At 38.2% G+C, this 15,050-nt stretch overlaps 2 protein-coding genes and 1 non-coding gene across 3 annotated transcripts; 2 read left to right on the top strand and 1 right to left on the bottom strand.

Annotated features, from left to right (window-relative positions):
• Positions 1–375: 375 nt before the first annotated feature.
• card19 (caspase recruitment domain family, member 19) lies at positions 376–4,502 on the top strand. Its single transcript, XM_026167819.1, has 6 exons — positions 376–472; positions 855–994; positions 1,903–2,059; positions 2,190–2,252; positions 2,510–2,575; positions 2,711–4,502. Exons 1-6 carry the CDS (start codon positions 466–468, stop codon positions 2,818–2,820), a joined length of 543 nt encoding a protein of 180 aa, XP_026023604.1. The 5' UTR covers positions 376–465; the 3' UTR covers positions 2,821–4,502.
• On the top strand, positions 3,691–3,818 carry LOC113023123 (U6atac minor spliceosomal RNA). Its single transcript, XR_003272516.1, has one exon. It is a non-coding gene; the product is annotated as a U6atac minor spliceosomal RNA (small nuclear RNA).
• A 2,306-nt stretch (positions 4,503–6,808) lies between the features above and the next one.
• Positions 6,809–13,826, bottom strand: ninj1 (ninjurin 1). The gene is made up of 3 exons (XM_026166389.1): positions 13,473–13,826; positions 9,359–9,596; positions 6,809–7,242 (listed from the first exon to the last, which is right to left on the bottom strand). Exons 1-3 carry the CDS (start codon positions 13,527–13,529, stop codon positions 7,100–7,102), a joined length of 438 nt encoding a protein of 145 aa, XP_026022174.1. The 5' UTR covers positions 13,530–13,826; the 3' UTR covers positions 6,809–7,099.
• Between the last annotated feature and the right edge of the window lie 1,224 nt (positions 13,827–15,050).

Here is a 15,050-nt window from a genome sequence, read left to right as displayed (position 1 = left end):
ATGGAAAAAAAACGTGTTTTTCCAGCTAGTAGCAAAGTACCTGAAAATACTATTTAAAATTGGTTATTTGACATGTTAGTGTAAACACAATGCTGCTTCCTCCCTTGAGTTCGGATACCCATTTTATGCTTGAATGACTCATTGGTCAGTGATGGACTATATCACATCTAACATTAGCAACATTATTTACGCTATTAACATTAAGTGAAACTAGGTGGTTTTACATAGAGCTCTCATTTTGCACTTATGTGTATAGACATAAAAAATATACATCAATTATGATACAAATAGATCCAAATAAAGTTGTTACAGTTCTAATTAGTTACAGCAAAAGCTGCATTGTATAAAGTCTTTGCGCTGAAAAAGGTTCTTTTTCCTTAATGGGAGACGTTGACGTAAGCCCATCCCTGCCGGCGGCATGACGTCAGCGGGCGTGTCCAACAGAGGGCACAGGGGGACTCTGCAATGGGAGGTTTGTGTATTTCTTTACCTAAAATAACAAATAACGCTTATTCTACATTATCTAGCCCTCAGTTTTGCTATAATATGACCCGATTAGCTTGGAGTGACCAATATTACGACAGCAGTGGCAAGCTGAAGTTTGCGCTTTGCCAAAGATAATGTAACGTCTCATTCCAAGTCATGTTCGGGACTTTGAAGTTTCTTAACTTCGCCACGCCTCATACTCCACTCTTGCTAAAGTTTCGAGAGAGAGAAAATAACTGGCTTTAACGTTTCTTTTCTATGAGTAAACCACTGCCTACTTACGTACCCTTCCAAAGAAAAATGCTAGCCTGTTGACAAACAACTGCCCATATAACGAATGGGTTTAACGCCTCCGTTTACACCGACAGACAGTTTTTGTGAGCAGCTCACAGAGGACAGCACCTTCCTCAAACATGACCCGAGACTGGACACAGAAGTCGTGGATAAACTCATCCTGCAGCTCAACAGAATCTACCCGCAGATCCTCACTGACAAGGAGGCAACCAAAGTGAGTCCTCCTCAGCAGCCTTTTACTGTCTCTGTCGCATACTGACAGTGGTGCAACGGAATAACATTCAAGTAAAACAATGTTAAAAAAATCGAAGTTGTACTGCTCTAGAAATACACTGCGGTGTTTATTAGTGTAGTTGCAAGTGCATAATAAAACCAGTCAAACAGCAACAGAATGGCCATGAGCTCACAAGCTGTATAAACTATGCTGTTATTACTAGTTTATCACTTGCATGCAGCATTTGGTTTCGCTATAGCTGTTTATGGTAGCTGCTATGGTTTATGCAGTGGTTGCTAGGGGTGTAGCAATCTAGAAACCCAGACCAAAACCACTATTGAAACATCTGCATACCTGTATCACAGTTTCATCTTTCCTTACTGTGATATATACGTGGAGGTGTTAATGTCTGGTTAAAGCTGCTGTGTTCAAAGATCATTAAAGTGTGCGCTGATTGGAAATACATCACAATAACGGATGTTTTTTGTTCATGTTCAGTAATAGGAAAGTTGTCAGGTCTGTGGTTTAAAAAGAAGAAGAAAAAGGGGGTTTGGAGAGTTGTTATAATTGTAGTGATTGCAGATTTTCAGAACCTCATTCTGAAAATGGAACCATAGTCAACAGGATAGCAGGAGTAAAGAAAGAAAAGCGTGAAGCTGCATAAAATTAAAATGCTCAAGCATCGTCAGGTGCCTTTAACATTGTATTTCAGCAGGCACGCTTACATAAACTAGTTTAAATTCCAGTAATAAATGTATTTATTTATGTCCCATCGCTTCAAGTGAAAATATTCCTATACAGACACCTGGAAAGCATTCACGGTTCTGAAAATCTTGAGGTTAAAACACCATAGTGAATGATTTCAGTGTAAGATTAACAAATAATATCTGTTGTTAACTGTTGTCCAGTTCCGAAACTTGGATGTACCCACAAGTGTTCGACTGGGTGAGCTCTTGACACACCTACAAGGGAAAGGAGAGGAAGCATGCAGGGAATTTTACAGGGCGCTTCACTTGCATGTTGAGGAGGTCTACTACAGTTTGCCTACAAGGCTTCACCTCAGAGGTTCGTCTCTGAAATGGCTTATACTCATATCATACCACTTTCATACATATCAGTTTTTTTGGAGGTTATGGGGAGTAATTGTGGTTATATATGTAGGCATATTTTACATTTTATTCCATCCTGCTTCCAGATTCCTTGGATCCGCTCAAACTTCCACAGGTCATCAAACAGAGACATGCTTTGAATGACAGAGGTAAGATTTGGAGGGAGAGTAAAGAATTAGTGCCAGCATGTGTGCCATGTAATATACAGTGTAATTTATTTATGTATATAACTAAGAAACAAAACTATAAAACATAAACAGTGATGCTGCTTTTAAGCTATGAGGGCTTTACACATGTTTAAAAAATAACTTTCAAAACTGTGACAAAACTATTCAAGGCAAAACTTGTATCTAATTATTTAGCACTGACATGATGCCTAATTTTTTATGTGCTTCCTGTTTTGCAGGTCCCCTCTTCTTTATGGGCTGTTTCACTTTTGTAGTGGGAATGGCTTTCTTCTATTACTACAGTGGTAAACTTTTTTTCTCCCAAATTTTTCACATGACTTCATTTTATATTGTCAGGATTATATAAATGCTCATTTTAATAGTGTGAAAACAATTTTCACTTTTCCAGAGGTAATTTTTATTTCTTTCTTATTGTGTAGAAGCTAAAGTGACTGGAGGAAGCCGGGCACTTGGGATGGCTGCTCTTGGACTGAAAAGAAAAGCTCAAGAAGTTCTTATATGGTACACTGAGGAAAGCCTCATAAAGTAAAGGGAGTCTTCTTCAGTTGTTCTGCTCTTGCTGCTTTTACCAAAGCACAACACACTATATATTTTCAAGGGTTTTAAGGTAATCATGTACACAGTGCAAATGATATATACGCTTATTTTGCTTGTTTGCATTTGGTACTTCGCAATTGAAAGTATCCCATTTAAATGGTTTTGAGGGATTAATACAGTTGAGGTTAAAACTGGTGTAGGGAAATGAAATGGAGGATTTGTGCTGTGGAATGCTTCCACAAAACTAGTTTTAAAACTTTTTTTCCCTAACATCCAACTTTATTACTTTTTTCAAACTGAGAAATTTGAAAACTAAATAATGGGGTGGTTCTTGACTTTAATCTATGATTTGTTAAGAACAATTTTTTTTTTTTTTTAAGAACTAGTTTTAAGCTCTTCAGTTAGGTCAAGAACAGCCCCTGGCTGCCATCTTGTGGTTAAAAGAGGAGCTACATCACTAAATTTACGTCTGTTTCATAAGAACTTCCCCAAATTCCGCCTCTCACAATACAAAAAGGATATTAAACGTGTGAACAATCCAGTGCCACATGGGGCAAGCCAAATCCATAAAAGTAATGCTTTAAATGTCTTTATAGCGAATGTTACAATCACGTGACTGCATCTACCAATGCGGGGACGGCTTCCTACCGCAGTGCAGTGTGGGTAGAGTTGCAACCAATTGAAAACATAAATATCGAATGTAACTGAAAACAGAGAAGACATAAATAGTGAACCACTCGTTTGAAGAAAACCACAAATATTCGACCTTTTCAATTAGACTAAAGTTTGGAAGTGACACCGTGAGTGAAACCAAGCTGTGTCCTCGCGGGTATATATGACGACGTCCTGCTTTAGGGAGGTTGTGTTGTATGAAAGGAGAGAAGGTTAGCACTCCCCTTGACAAGGATGGAATTGGCCCTAGTGGCCTGCAACACACATACGGTTAAGGCATTGCCACCTACTTCGTGGCATCTCTAACCATGTTTTTTTTTTAAATTGTTTTTAACCGTTCCTTGACCTTCCCCGTTACTGTTTAGCTGACTCTGTGTCACTTACCGCGCCCTGTTTTTCCACCGAGCAGCTGAAGAACGGAAATCTATCATACTCTTTGCTTCCGCTGTTTCGAGCAGGACGTTAATGTTTGTTAATGTCCTCGTTTGGCTTACCACTGAATGCACTGAAAACCCGGGGTCAAACTTCTCACTGAAGTAGTTACATTTAGTTTGCTACAGTTATAAATCCATATTGTATCATATAGTATGGATATTTTTGTCTTGTTGTTCATACTGTGCCTCTCCTGCCTATTTTAAATACTGTCTAGCAATAAATTAACTTGCACCAAATGTTGAAACAAATACAACTTCATAGTATTTTCTGTAAAAACGCACACAAGATATACTAGTAATGGTGCTTAAACCTTCTTCATGGTTTGAAGGTTAATTCTCAGGATGTCAGATGCTAATATTGTGGCAAATTGTAGTTTAAATTATTTTTGTGTTTGTGCCTTGTAATCAACAACCTCTAAACATAAAAATTTGACTTGTGGTGAAAATTAGTTAACATAAAGCCAGTTTGTCATGATTTGTGTGTCCTGTGCCTTACATGTGGGGATGCTATTTTGTAAAACTGACTTGTCTTCGCACAATAAACCAGTAACAACAAAAAAACACTCAACTTGATGGTTATGTAGTTTTATTTTGTATAACAAATTGTTTAAAAATAGGCAGTGTGTAACAGGAGATTATTAAAGGATAAAGACAGTGATCCTTAAAAATGCATTTAAAAAAGTCTAAAAGTAACCATATAATTCACAATAAACAAACAGAAAAACAAACTAATTCGTAAAGCAAGGAAAAAAGTTTAACCTGTTAACATCCACCAGGTCACTGGTAATCCATCATGAGTTAGGGTTTGGTTTTATTTCAACCACCGTTGATGAGGTGTAATACATTTCTTTTTGGTTCATTTGGGGTTTCCCATTCAGGTGAAAATTCTATAAAAATGGTAAATGGCCTGTATTTGTATAGCGCTTTACTAGTCCTTAAGGACCCCAAAGCGCTTTACACGATGGCAAGCTACATTGTAGCCACAGCCACCACTGGGGCGCACTGACAGAGGCGAGGCTGCCGGACACTGGCGCCACCGGGCCCTCTGACCACCACCAGTAGGCAACGGGTGAAGTGTCGTGCCCAAGGACACAACGACTGAGACTGTCCAAGCCGGGGCTCGAACCAGCAACCTTCCGATTGCAAGGCGACCTCCCAACTTTTGAGCCACGACCAAGAAACGTGGTGGACATTAACCAAACCAAAAACTCTTAACCATAGGTGGGTCAACAATGAGCTGGTGTATGCTAGGAGGTTGAAATTTTCTTTAGACAGATTTTGCATAGCTCTTTAAAAAATAAAGCAGTTAAGGCCCACTGTAAACATTATTAGAATGGTAAAGCTGTTACACATATAACACCTCTTACAGCAGCAAGACAGAATGAATCATGATGCACTCACCATTGTTAATTTTCTTTGGATTCTGTGGTAGTAACTGTGGCATACTAACCTGTTTAAGAACTTCAAAATAAAAGCAGGTGGTCTTCTTTAGCTGTTGTTTGGGAAACCTTCACAGTGATTGTGACTATTGCTCCTGATGTTTGTTTTCTGCATACAGACAATTACTTATTTGCATCAGTAACCTGAGCATTATAAGATCTGAGGTAACAGACTAGTTAATAGCCACATGAAATAAGAACTGATCAACACATGTAGGGGAGACTGGGGATAGTTGTAATGTGGGTCAGTTGTAACACTTCCAATTTCTCCAATCAGGGCTAAGTTTCAAATGATGTGACACATCCTGTGCATGCCCAATTCAGTTCTGCTATCACATGTGAAAAATCAGCACATTTCGTCAAACACAGACAATTTAACATGAAAAAAAGTAATTTGTATGCCAAAAAGTAAGTTTTTCTATTTTATTTCAATTTGTAATAGCATTATCTGCTTTGCAGTTAAACTCATCAAACTTAAATTATGTTATTTGTATGTCTATGGGGATATATTCTGTGTAGGTCTTTAGTGCTAATGTTTTAGCCATTGGCTGTAATGTTAGCTAGTTCATGGCTATAGGAGTCTGGGTCAGTTGTAACAGCAACAGTCTGGGTTAGTTGTAACAATAATGCAGATGTTGCAACTTACCACAGTATTACTTTAACTTATATTAAACAAGTTGGGGCAACGACATCAGCAGAGAGAGGTTCACTGGTCGCTTTAGTATATGCGGTTAATGCCATTGGCAACACAATTCCTCCACTGTTTGTGTTCCAACACATACATTATGCAGACCACTGTGTCAGAGATGGACCAGTAGGAAGTATTGATAGTGGAAATAAGTCAGGATGGGTGCAAGAAACAGATTTCCTCATCTTTCTGAAGCACTTTGCAAACCACACCAAGGTATGATAAAAAGTAATGGAATTGCGATGCTGGTGAACAACTACATTTTTTCAGCTTCATTGTTATGTTCAAAATTGGTGCAAGAGTTGTAGGTTATAATGCCCACTGAGCCAATGAGGCCAAACTCAAGGAAGACCAACCAAAATGAATGAAATATTCAGTTGCAGAAAATTCCATAATTTGTCTTTTTTGGGGGGTTGGAATATGTTCAAAAGCTAGATTTCTGCATTCTGTCACACACACACAGAGCTACATAAATGGCTCTAAGTGCATTCATGTGTTGAATAAACAAAGATTACATGTTAATGTTTTGTTAGTACCCTTATTTCATTGTGTTACATTTTACCCCAGGATATGTTACAACTAACCCAGACTATGGGGTTAATTGTAACATTTCACTCTTCGTGTTTGAAGCCATACCATGCAATGGGTAATTGTGCTGCAGAGAAAATAGCTGCACTATTTAATAGCAGAGACATGTAAATACTTTGCATTACATTTTGAATCCACTACCTTCAACGAGCTCCAATTTACAGACAGAAATGTCAAAAATGTTACAACTGTCCCCGGTCTCCCCTACATGACTGGCCATGGTCTGAGGAACTCCTTTTACTCAGAAACACACACACACAGGAGACAATATAATGTAACTTGATTCTCTGAGTTCACTGGTTCTCCTGAGACCTGATAGGTTGAATTACAGAAAAGCAAATACACCTGCATGCCAGCCAGTTTGGTGAATAAATATCTTGTCTCTCCCTGTCTGGATGTCCTGCCTTTACTAAATTGATCAGTAGGGATTGAAAACTATTTAAAACACAATCAACCGCTCGAGCTGGGCTGCTGGACACCGAAGGCCGTAATGAAGACGTTGATAACCACTATGATAAAGACGAAAGCTGTGGTCACATTCTCCAAGATGTCCAATCTGTAGTGATTTCTTTCATCATTTAGATTCCACTTAACTAAACAGAAGAAGAAAAACATAATCGTGAGTATAGAGGAATGGAAACATTAGTCATTATTACTGTTTGTGCACAGTCACTAGGAACTACCTCATTTCCTCACATGGGGGCAATACCGTTTTCTGTCACATCAATACTGAAAGATAAGATATGAATTAGCCGACAGCTGCTGCCCTCAGATGTATAATTAGTTCTTTCCTTCAGTGAGACACTACATAACAAGGCAATGTTTATGGGTCTGTTTATAATCAAGTGATACATGCTATCTAAATGCACCAAATCTTCACGTCAACCTTGGCTGAATGAAACCACCCGTGCTCTCAGACACGACGTGCAGAGAGAAAATGGAAAAAGCATCCTGCATGACCGCTTAACAAAATATCAGAAAACTGATAAAGCTGCAAAATCTGCTTTCCTATCCAGTGTAATTTCTACCAGTAGTCACAAGCCCAGATTTCTTTTTAATATTTTTATTCTGTGGTTAACCCCTGTGCCACTGTTCCTAGTGTAGCTTCCTTTGCACTGTGAAAACTTTTTGAAACATTTCACTGAAAAAATCTCTGCTTTAAGGTCCCTGCATTCACAGGCAGTGTTAGACCTAGATTCACTTTCTAAATGCTCAGCTGTTTTTCAGCAGTTTGAGCCAGTGAATTTTTCTGCGTTAGCCTCCTAGGACCTGGCGTCCACATATGGGGACATCACATTTTGGGTTATTTAGACCAAAATACTCAATTTTTCTCTACAAGGGCCTGATATCCACTTACGAGGACATTATACTGCCACTGTTCTATCGAAATTCTTCTTTAAACGAATATCCTCATATGTGGCTCTCATTTTTCTTAGAAACAAAAATCAGGTAAAAAAAAAAAATCGGGTAATTCTTTGTTTTTACATTACTGTACTGAGAGTGCGCTTTTAAGAGTTTTTAATGATCTTTTAACAGTCGACTCAGGTTGTTCTATTGTTTTTGTCCTTTTAGATTTGACTGCCACCTTTGACACAGTTGATGATAAAATTCTTTTATCAAGACTTGAACACGTTGTTGTTCTTTTTCTGTTACTATTGGGCAATACTCCTCTTCCTCTGCGTTGTGTTGTGGTGTGCCACAGGGGTCTGTTTTGGGTCCAATTCTGTTCTCCCTATACATGGGGTCTATTTTTAGGAAATACAACATCTCCTTTCATTGTTATGCTGATGACATCCAAATTTACTTTCCCTTGAATCTGGATGTCTCTGTCCCCCTGCAGGCTTTGCTAAACTGTCTACATGATGTTAAAGACTGGTTAACTCAGAATTTTCTCACACTAAATGAAAATAAGACTGAAGTTATGGTTTTTGGAAGTCATGTCCCTTTTGATAAGCTAACTGACTAAGCTAACTACCCTTGGTCCTCTTGCTTCTCATCTTTCTCAAACTGTAAGGAATCTCGGAGTGTTTTCAGGTAGCTCTTTTAAATTAGAGAAGCAAGTGTCCGCAACAGACTACTGCAATTCTCTCTATTTGGGTCTTCAACACTCATCTCTCCATCGCTTGCAGTTAGTCCAAAATGCTGCTGCCCGTCTTTTAACAGGTGTTAAAATGAATGAACACATCACTCCAGTTTTAGCAAATTTACGCTGGCTTCCTGTCAAATATCGTATTAATTTTAAAATTCTTTTACTTACTTTTAAAGTTGAGAATTTTGCTGAGAATTTTGGTTAAAAGGCTTAACAATCTTCCTTCACGTTATAGTACATGCTTTAAACTTAGACTTCACATAGCTGACAATGAATATTTGCCATTTTTGCAATCGATAAGAGAATCGATAAAGAATCGACTCGTTAAACAGAATCGAAACTGGAATCGGAATCGTGAAAATCTTATCAATACCCATCCCTAGACAGCGACTAGAAAAAAACAACTTTTAAATTGCATTTATGAACACATTTATGAATAATACCTATTTATCACTTTATAAATTAAAGTAGTAAAGATAATAACATTATGGTTTACACTGAATTAAAAAAAATTCTATAGGCTCATGTTTTGATTTTTTTAAAGGTTTCAAGCCAAAAATACCAAGAAAACTGTAACAAAGTTAAGCAAATGGAAATCTGGCAACAACCTCCAGACTTACCTATGAAAATGAGCAGAACTCCGACTAGGATTTGCAGAGTGAGAGAGATGCTAATGAGAATAATGAGGGGCACGTAAAAGGTGAAGCTTGGTCCTTGCTGCATCACTGCCTTCAGCTGGGAGGCATTAGCCATGAGCAGAGCTACATCCAACATGCTTTCTGCTGCACTCTTCTTATTGGCATAGTGGTTCATGTTCAGGGATCTCTGTAGCCGCCTCTCATGGCCCCACCGCGGGGTCTGAACACAAACACAAACCCCAACATAAGTATAACAAAGACAGTGAATATTACACACAATCACATTTAACAGCTCTACTCTCGATAAAGCTCAAAACATTAATACATTCAGGTAAGTTACCGGTTTAGTAATTATTAAATTAAATCACAATAAACACACTTGAATGTAGTACTTGTTTTGCACAATTTAACTAAAAAGCACAGCGATCTTGTTCTGTTGCATAAACTGGGGTATTTACAAGGTTACTTTAATATACAGAAGAGGGAGAAGTCCTCTGCTGCTGCCATCATAATGGAATTTATTTCAAAATGTAACTGGCTGACTTTACAGTTTTGGTTTCCCTAGAACAACATGTCATGATTAAGAATGACTTTCTTTTGTATTCAGCTTTCGTCGGCTCCGAACTATAAATGACAAAAATAATGCAGCAGAAACAGGATATTTTTTGACTAAGCTTCACGTAAGACAAACAGCCCAGAGTTTGTTTATCGCCTGCTTTAGTCAACACATGACTTCTCAAATCTCACTGAATGTCTTTAGCAATATGGTGCATTGTCCATGTCTGGGTGTTGTTTCAACATGTCACATGCTGAACCTGAGAAGCGATGTGGACGATATTAATGGAAGTGAAAGTATTTTTTTAAACTGAACAGCAACTCTCATCAAGTAGAAGGAGAAGGAGTTGGATTTGGGCCAAATGTCATAAATAACACACATCCTCTTATTTCTTTTTTTTCCCAAGTGACCAGGTCACAAAAACCCCAAAATGACCTCTATCCAAACACAGGGGAAAGTGAGTGAAGACGCTTATTAACATCTCATGAATAAGTATTTGTTAGAGCATACATTTGACATCATACAGGGTGAAATCACCACACTTATCCCACTATCAGGGTTACATGTTTGATTACTGCGAGATACTCAAGATTATTTATTCAATACTGAACAGAAAGCACTAAAAGAGAAAAAAAAGTAGTAGTTATCTTCAGTTTCTATTCCAAGTTAACTGGAACTAACAAAAAAAAAAAAATTAAAACTTTTCGTCACAGGAAACTATGGTCACTGGTGAAACCCCAGTTTCTCCTAATGAGATTCTCATACAAATTGCTCAAAGTTTCAGCTGGGTGGAAGTTTAATTGCCCAACAACACCAACCGTGTGCACCGGTTGGCAACATTATAGTCTGACTCTGACTGCAGCCATGAAAGCCTGCCAGGCCACAGAGGGAGAAAAAGATACTTATGAGGTAGAATTGAGAGTCACCAGCTTTCACTCACTATATACTTAAACTCCTAACTGGTGCTCTCTCTCTCTGAGCTACTTTTTCTTTGTTTAGTCTTTGCTATTTTTAGCTGAAGTTTTCTAGATAGTTCACCACATGTGATAATCATCTTCCTTCAAGGGATACAAGTAGGCTGGCAACTAATTACAGTCCTATTTCCAAAACGGTTAGAACACCTATCGTAAATATAAAACTGCAAAGAACTTTTGGGGATTCCATCCATTAAATATCATTAATGGATGAAACCACGGTTACGGCCGACCGTGGTTCAGGGGGTCGGGAAGCTCATCTTGTAACCAGAAGGTTACCGGTTTGATCCCTTGCTCTGTCTGTCTTGGTCGTTGTGTCCTTGGGCAAGACACTTCACCTACTGGTGTTGGCCAGATGGTGTGATTTGGCAGCCTCACTTCTGTCAGTCTGCCCCAAGGCAGCTGTGGCTACAACTGTAGCTTACCTCCACCAGTGTGTGAATGAATAGTGGAATTGTAAAGCGCTTTGAGGGTCTCGAAAAGCGCTATATAAATGCAATCCATTATTGTTATTAATATCATCAAAGCATCTGCATATTTTAGTCTCTGTTTGACACTTGCAGTACTATCTGACAAACAGTTGAATGGCCCTGATCTTCAGATGAAACTGCACTAGCAGCATTCTTGCTAATTTCAAACACATTCCAGCAGCGTGGGTTTATAGTAAAGGAATTATGTCCTGACCCCACATTACTCAAAAAAACAAAAAGAGTCAAACAACAAACTGTTGGGTAAAAAGGGCAATGGGAACATACTTTGCTTTCTAGTGCAACAACTGATTTCCTCGATTCAAACATTGTCAGAGAGTAAGGCCACACCAATTTACAATTTTTAAGATCAATACTGATATATAGTGATGTAAAAATCCAATATATGCTCGCTGGCTGGTGAGTGATGACTTCTGATTAACAACTCATTAGCCAATGAGCAACCTTTTTAACTCATTCTGACCCAACTCGAGGGACTGACCTCACAAACTCAGCAGGGAAGTCTTTACAGAGGTCAAGAGAGAGAGAGCTGTTTCTATAGGACAGGAAGTGTTTTTACAACCACAGCTTTAACCATCTTCAGATAGAATTTTTTGAGGTACTTCTGAATTGGCTTTTGGTTTTCTATCAACATCTACCAACAACTGTGCTGCAACAAGAGCTATGACAACACAGTGGTAAACAGAATGAGCAAAAAAAATTCCTCTGTTTCAATTTTTTGGACTCAGGGCTGCATTATTTATGTGATCACATCATCTATCAGCAGTATTATTTTATTTTACATATCAAAAGAAAGCCTATTACTAGTAAAGATTAGAAATCATAACACTAACATTAATGGGGCAATCTGGATGATCAGCTTGTAATACTGCGTTTAGTCTTTGACTGTTGCTCATGTGTGATGTGGTTTTCATTGTGTAGCTAACCAAAGGCCACCATAACCCAAACTACTATGGGAATGAGTGACCTTTGGCTGCCATTCCTGTTTTATATAATGTCTGTGGTTAATATTAAATCAAGCTGAATGTACTACGCAGTCTAAGGAGCACAGGAGCTCTGAGGTGAGAACTTGGTGTATGTCTCTCACACTGACTTGATCATTATTACTTTTAATTATTACTGACATATCGGGAATGCAACTAATGCGACTCAAATTATGACTAATCAAATTCATAACTAATAGCTATTTAATAGTGGTAGTAACAAACTGATTATAAGATTCACTTAATCAAGTAACCTAATAATTTTGATACAACTCAAATGAGCCTGTCAATCATTAATGACTGGGTTTCTCTGCCTTGGGTTTGGATTACCCATTGCATACTTCAGAGTCTTTCCTGTGGACTACTATCACAGAATAAGCAGTGTACCCCACAACACTTTATTGTAGCTTTCCACTGCACTCATCTGCTAAGGTCAGCATGCAGTGTATTCTCATGCAAGTGACACCTTGGACGTTTTGATAAAACACAAAATGTCATTGTTACTTTAATGTCATAGATAACTCTAAACATCTCATATAAATAAAGCTCCTACTGATCTCAGACTACGGACACAAAGGCATGTTAAAGGTGTACTATTTGAACAAACCACTTAGTTACATGTTATCACTGATTTTGGGTGAGCTGGTCCACCTGATCCACCTGATCCTCCACAGAACAATGCTTAAACTCCGTCCTCATGTATCATCTGAAGTAAACTGAGCCTTTGGACAACAGCAGATGAGCTCTCTCTCACACCACAAAACCAAGTGGAAAATGTCAGAAAATGTTCAAATTAGCCTTGGAATTTGAGGCAAATTAAAGCAAACCCCAGCTAACTGGCTACAGTTAGCTCACTACATGTCTAATACTTTGAATGACACAAGTTCAGTCACTCTGGTCTACATCAAGCGACATTATGAGGAGGAGTGAACAGATGAGAGAAATGGGGGGGAAAAAAACCCGTGTAAACCGGGAATATCCCACACTGCCACAAACTGGGAATTATTTCTGTGGGAATGTGCGCTTGGCTGAGCCTGAGCAGGATGTTAGTGGGGGCTTAATATTGCTAAACAAGAATTTGTTGGCAGTCCTTACCTCTGCCTCGCCGTTTTTGTCCGCATCGCCGGTCAGTTCGAAGTTTTCAGTAGCCATTATTGTCAATGTTTGTCGAAGAGGATGTTCATGTAGCTCCGCCGTGGGTCTCTGGGAAGCCGCGGCTGTAGTCGGTCCTTACAGGCTTGTACAATGAATATGTGAGGAAGAAGGACGAATAGCTTCAGACTACCGCCCCTAAAACATGAGGGCGGCTGTCCTCAGAAAAGCGGGGGACTGATAGCAGAACTGCGAGGAGGGCTGGGTATCACTATACTATATATATGGGGTTAGTACGACACACTTATAGTAACAAATACACATAAATGGAATTTTATTTGGATAATTGTCACACTTATTCGCTGACAGACGGTTGAAGAATGACTTTACTGCCATCTAGTGTGGTAACACTGTATTGCCCTTAAAACAAAAACCAGAATTGGAATAAATGAACTGACTCTTTTTTGCACTCACATTGTATTTATATCCAAGGCTGTCCACTGAGAGGAGCTCACTCTCTTTTGAACCAAAACAAAAGTAAAAAAGTGTAAATGATGTGCAAACTGCCAATAAAATGTAAGGATAAATAACGTAATCTGGTACAATAGTTTGAGGTGTTGGAGAGCATTGTATACCTGGGCTGTCAGTCTGTGGGGCACAGAACCTTGGTTTTTGAATGTGCTACACTGTCTTAGATATAACTTTACCTGTAGTCGACCAAAGTAAAAAAAAAAAAAATAAAATAAAAATAAAAAAAAAAAAAATATATATATATATATATATATATATATATATATATATATATATATATATATATATATATATGTATGTATGTATGTAAAACTCCAGGAATAAACAGTTCCTAAACCACCCACTACATGATGTCATAGCATCATATATTTGTCACCAGTGGATGATGATTACGTTTTACAAGATTGCTTTCTACTACAAGTCAAGTATCAAATTAAGTACGAAAAAGCAAGTCAGATCTTTCAGCTGAAATGTCGAACATACTTTAGGTGATGTGTGAGTGCTACATAAGGCACAGTGAGGATGACAGGACTGTTTAATAATTGTTTTTATGGGCCTTTAGAGCGCCTGTAACCACCCACCAACTGATTCCCATTGCTCCCTGCGTTACCCTGGTGATCTTTGTCTCACAAAGTCGACACTATATAAAAAAAGAAAATGTTAAACTCAACTTTCCTGTTGACAGGTGTGGAGAATGTAAAAATACTTTCACAGTATAGTCTTAGAAAGAAAGAAAGAAAGAAAGAAAGAAAGAAAGAAAGAAAGAAAGAAAGAAAGAAAGAAAGAAAGAAAGAAAGAAAGAAAGAAAGAAACCTTGATACTATACTGTGTGCTAGATTGTTGGGCTCTAAATGAGGGGAATGGCAGTTTCCACATTTTATGGCCAAAAGGGAGGGTAAGTGATAATATTGCAAATATTTTGATTCTGTTGCTTAAAATCAAATTGTTTTCTTCAGTTTGAGACTCCTAGCTTTAGGATTTAAGAGATGTATGTCAATTTTACCTTTTTAGTTATTTATTTATTTATTTTTTACCTCTTTACTTTTAATC

The sequence above is a fragment of the Astatotilapia calliptera genome, chromosome 5 (genome assembly GCF_900246225.1).
Source record: "Astatotilapia calliptera chromosome 5, fAstCal1.2, whole genome shotgun sequence".
Lineage (NCBI taxonomy): Eukaryota > Metazoa > Chordata > Actinopteri > Cichliformes > Cichlidae > Astatotilapia > Astatotilapia calliptera.
This window is presented reverse-complemented; position numbering and strand designations above follow the sequence as displayed.

What these genes read in the sequence shown, in the direction of transcription:
- card19 (XM_026167819.1), top strand. An exon ending in CTGACAAGGAGGCAACCAAA is followed by an intron (nt 995 to 1,902) that starts GTGAGTCCTCCT and finishes ACTGTTGTCCAG; the next exon opens with TTCCGAAACTTGGATGTACC. An exon ending in ACATGCTTTGAATGACAGAG is followed by an intron (nt 2,253 to 2,509) that starts GTAAGATTTGGA and finishes CCTGTTTTGCAG; the next exon opens with GTCCCCTCTTCTTTATGGGC.
- ninj1 (XM_026166389.1), bottom strand. Translation starts at nt 13,529, where the DNA reads ATGGCTACTGAAAACTTCGAACTGACCGGCGATGCGGACAAAAACGGC. An exon ending in ACAAAAACGGCGAGGCAGAG is followed by an intron (nt 9,597 to 13,472) that starts GTAAGGACTGCC and finishes GTTTGTGTTCAG; the next exon opens with ACCCCGCGGTGGGGCCATGA. An exon ending in AGTTCTGCTCATTTTCATAG is followed by an intron (nt 7,243 to 9,358) that starts GTAAGTCTGGAG and finishes TCTTCTGTTTAG; the next exon opens with TTAAGTGGAATCTAAATGAT.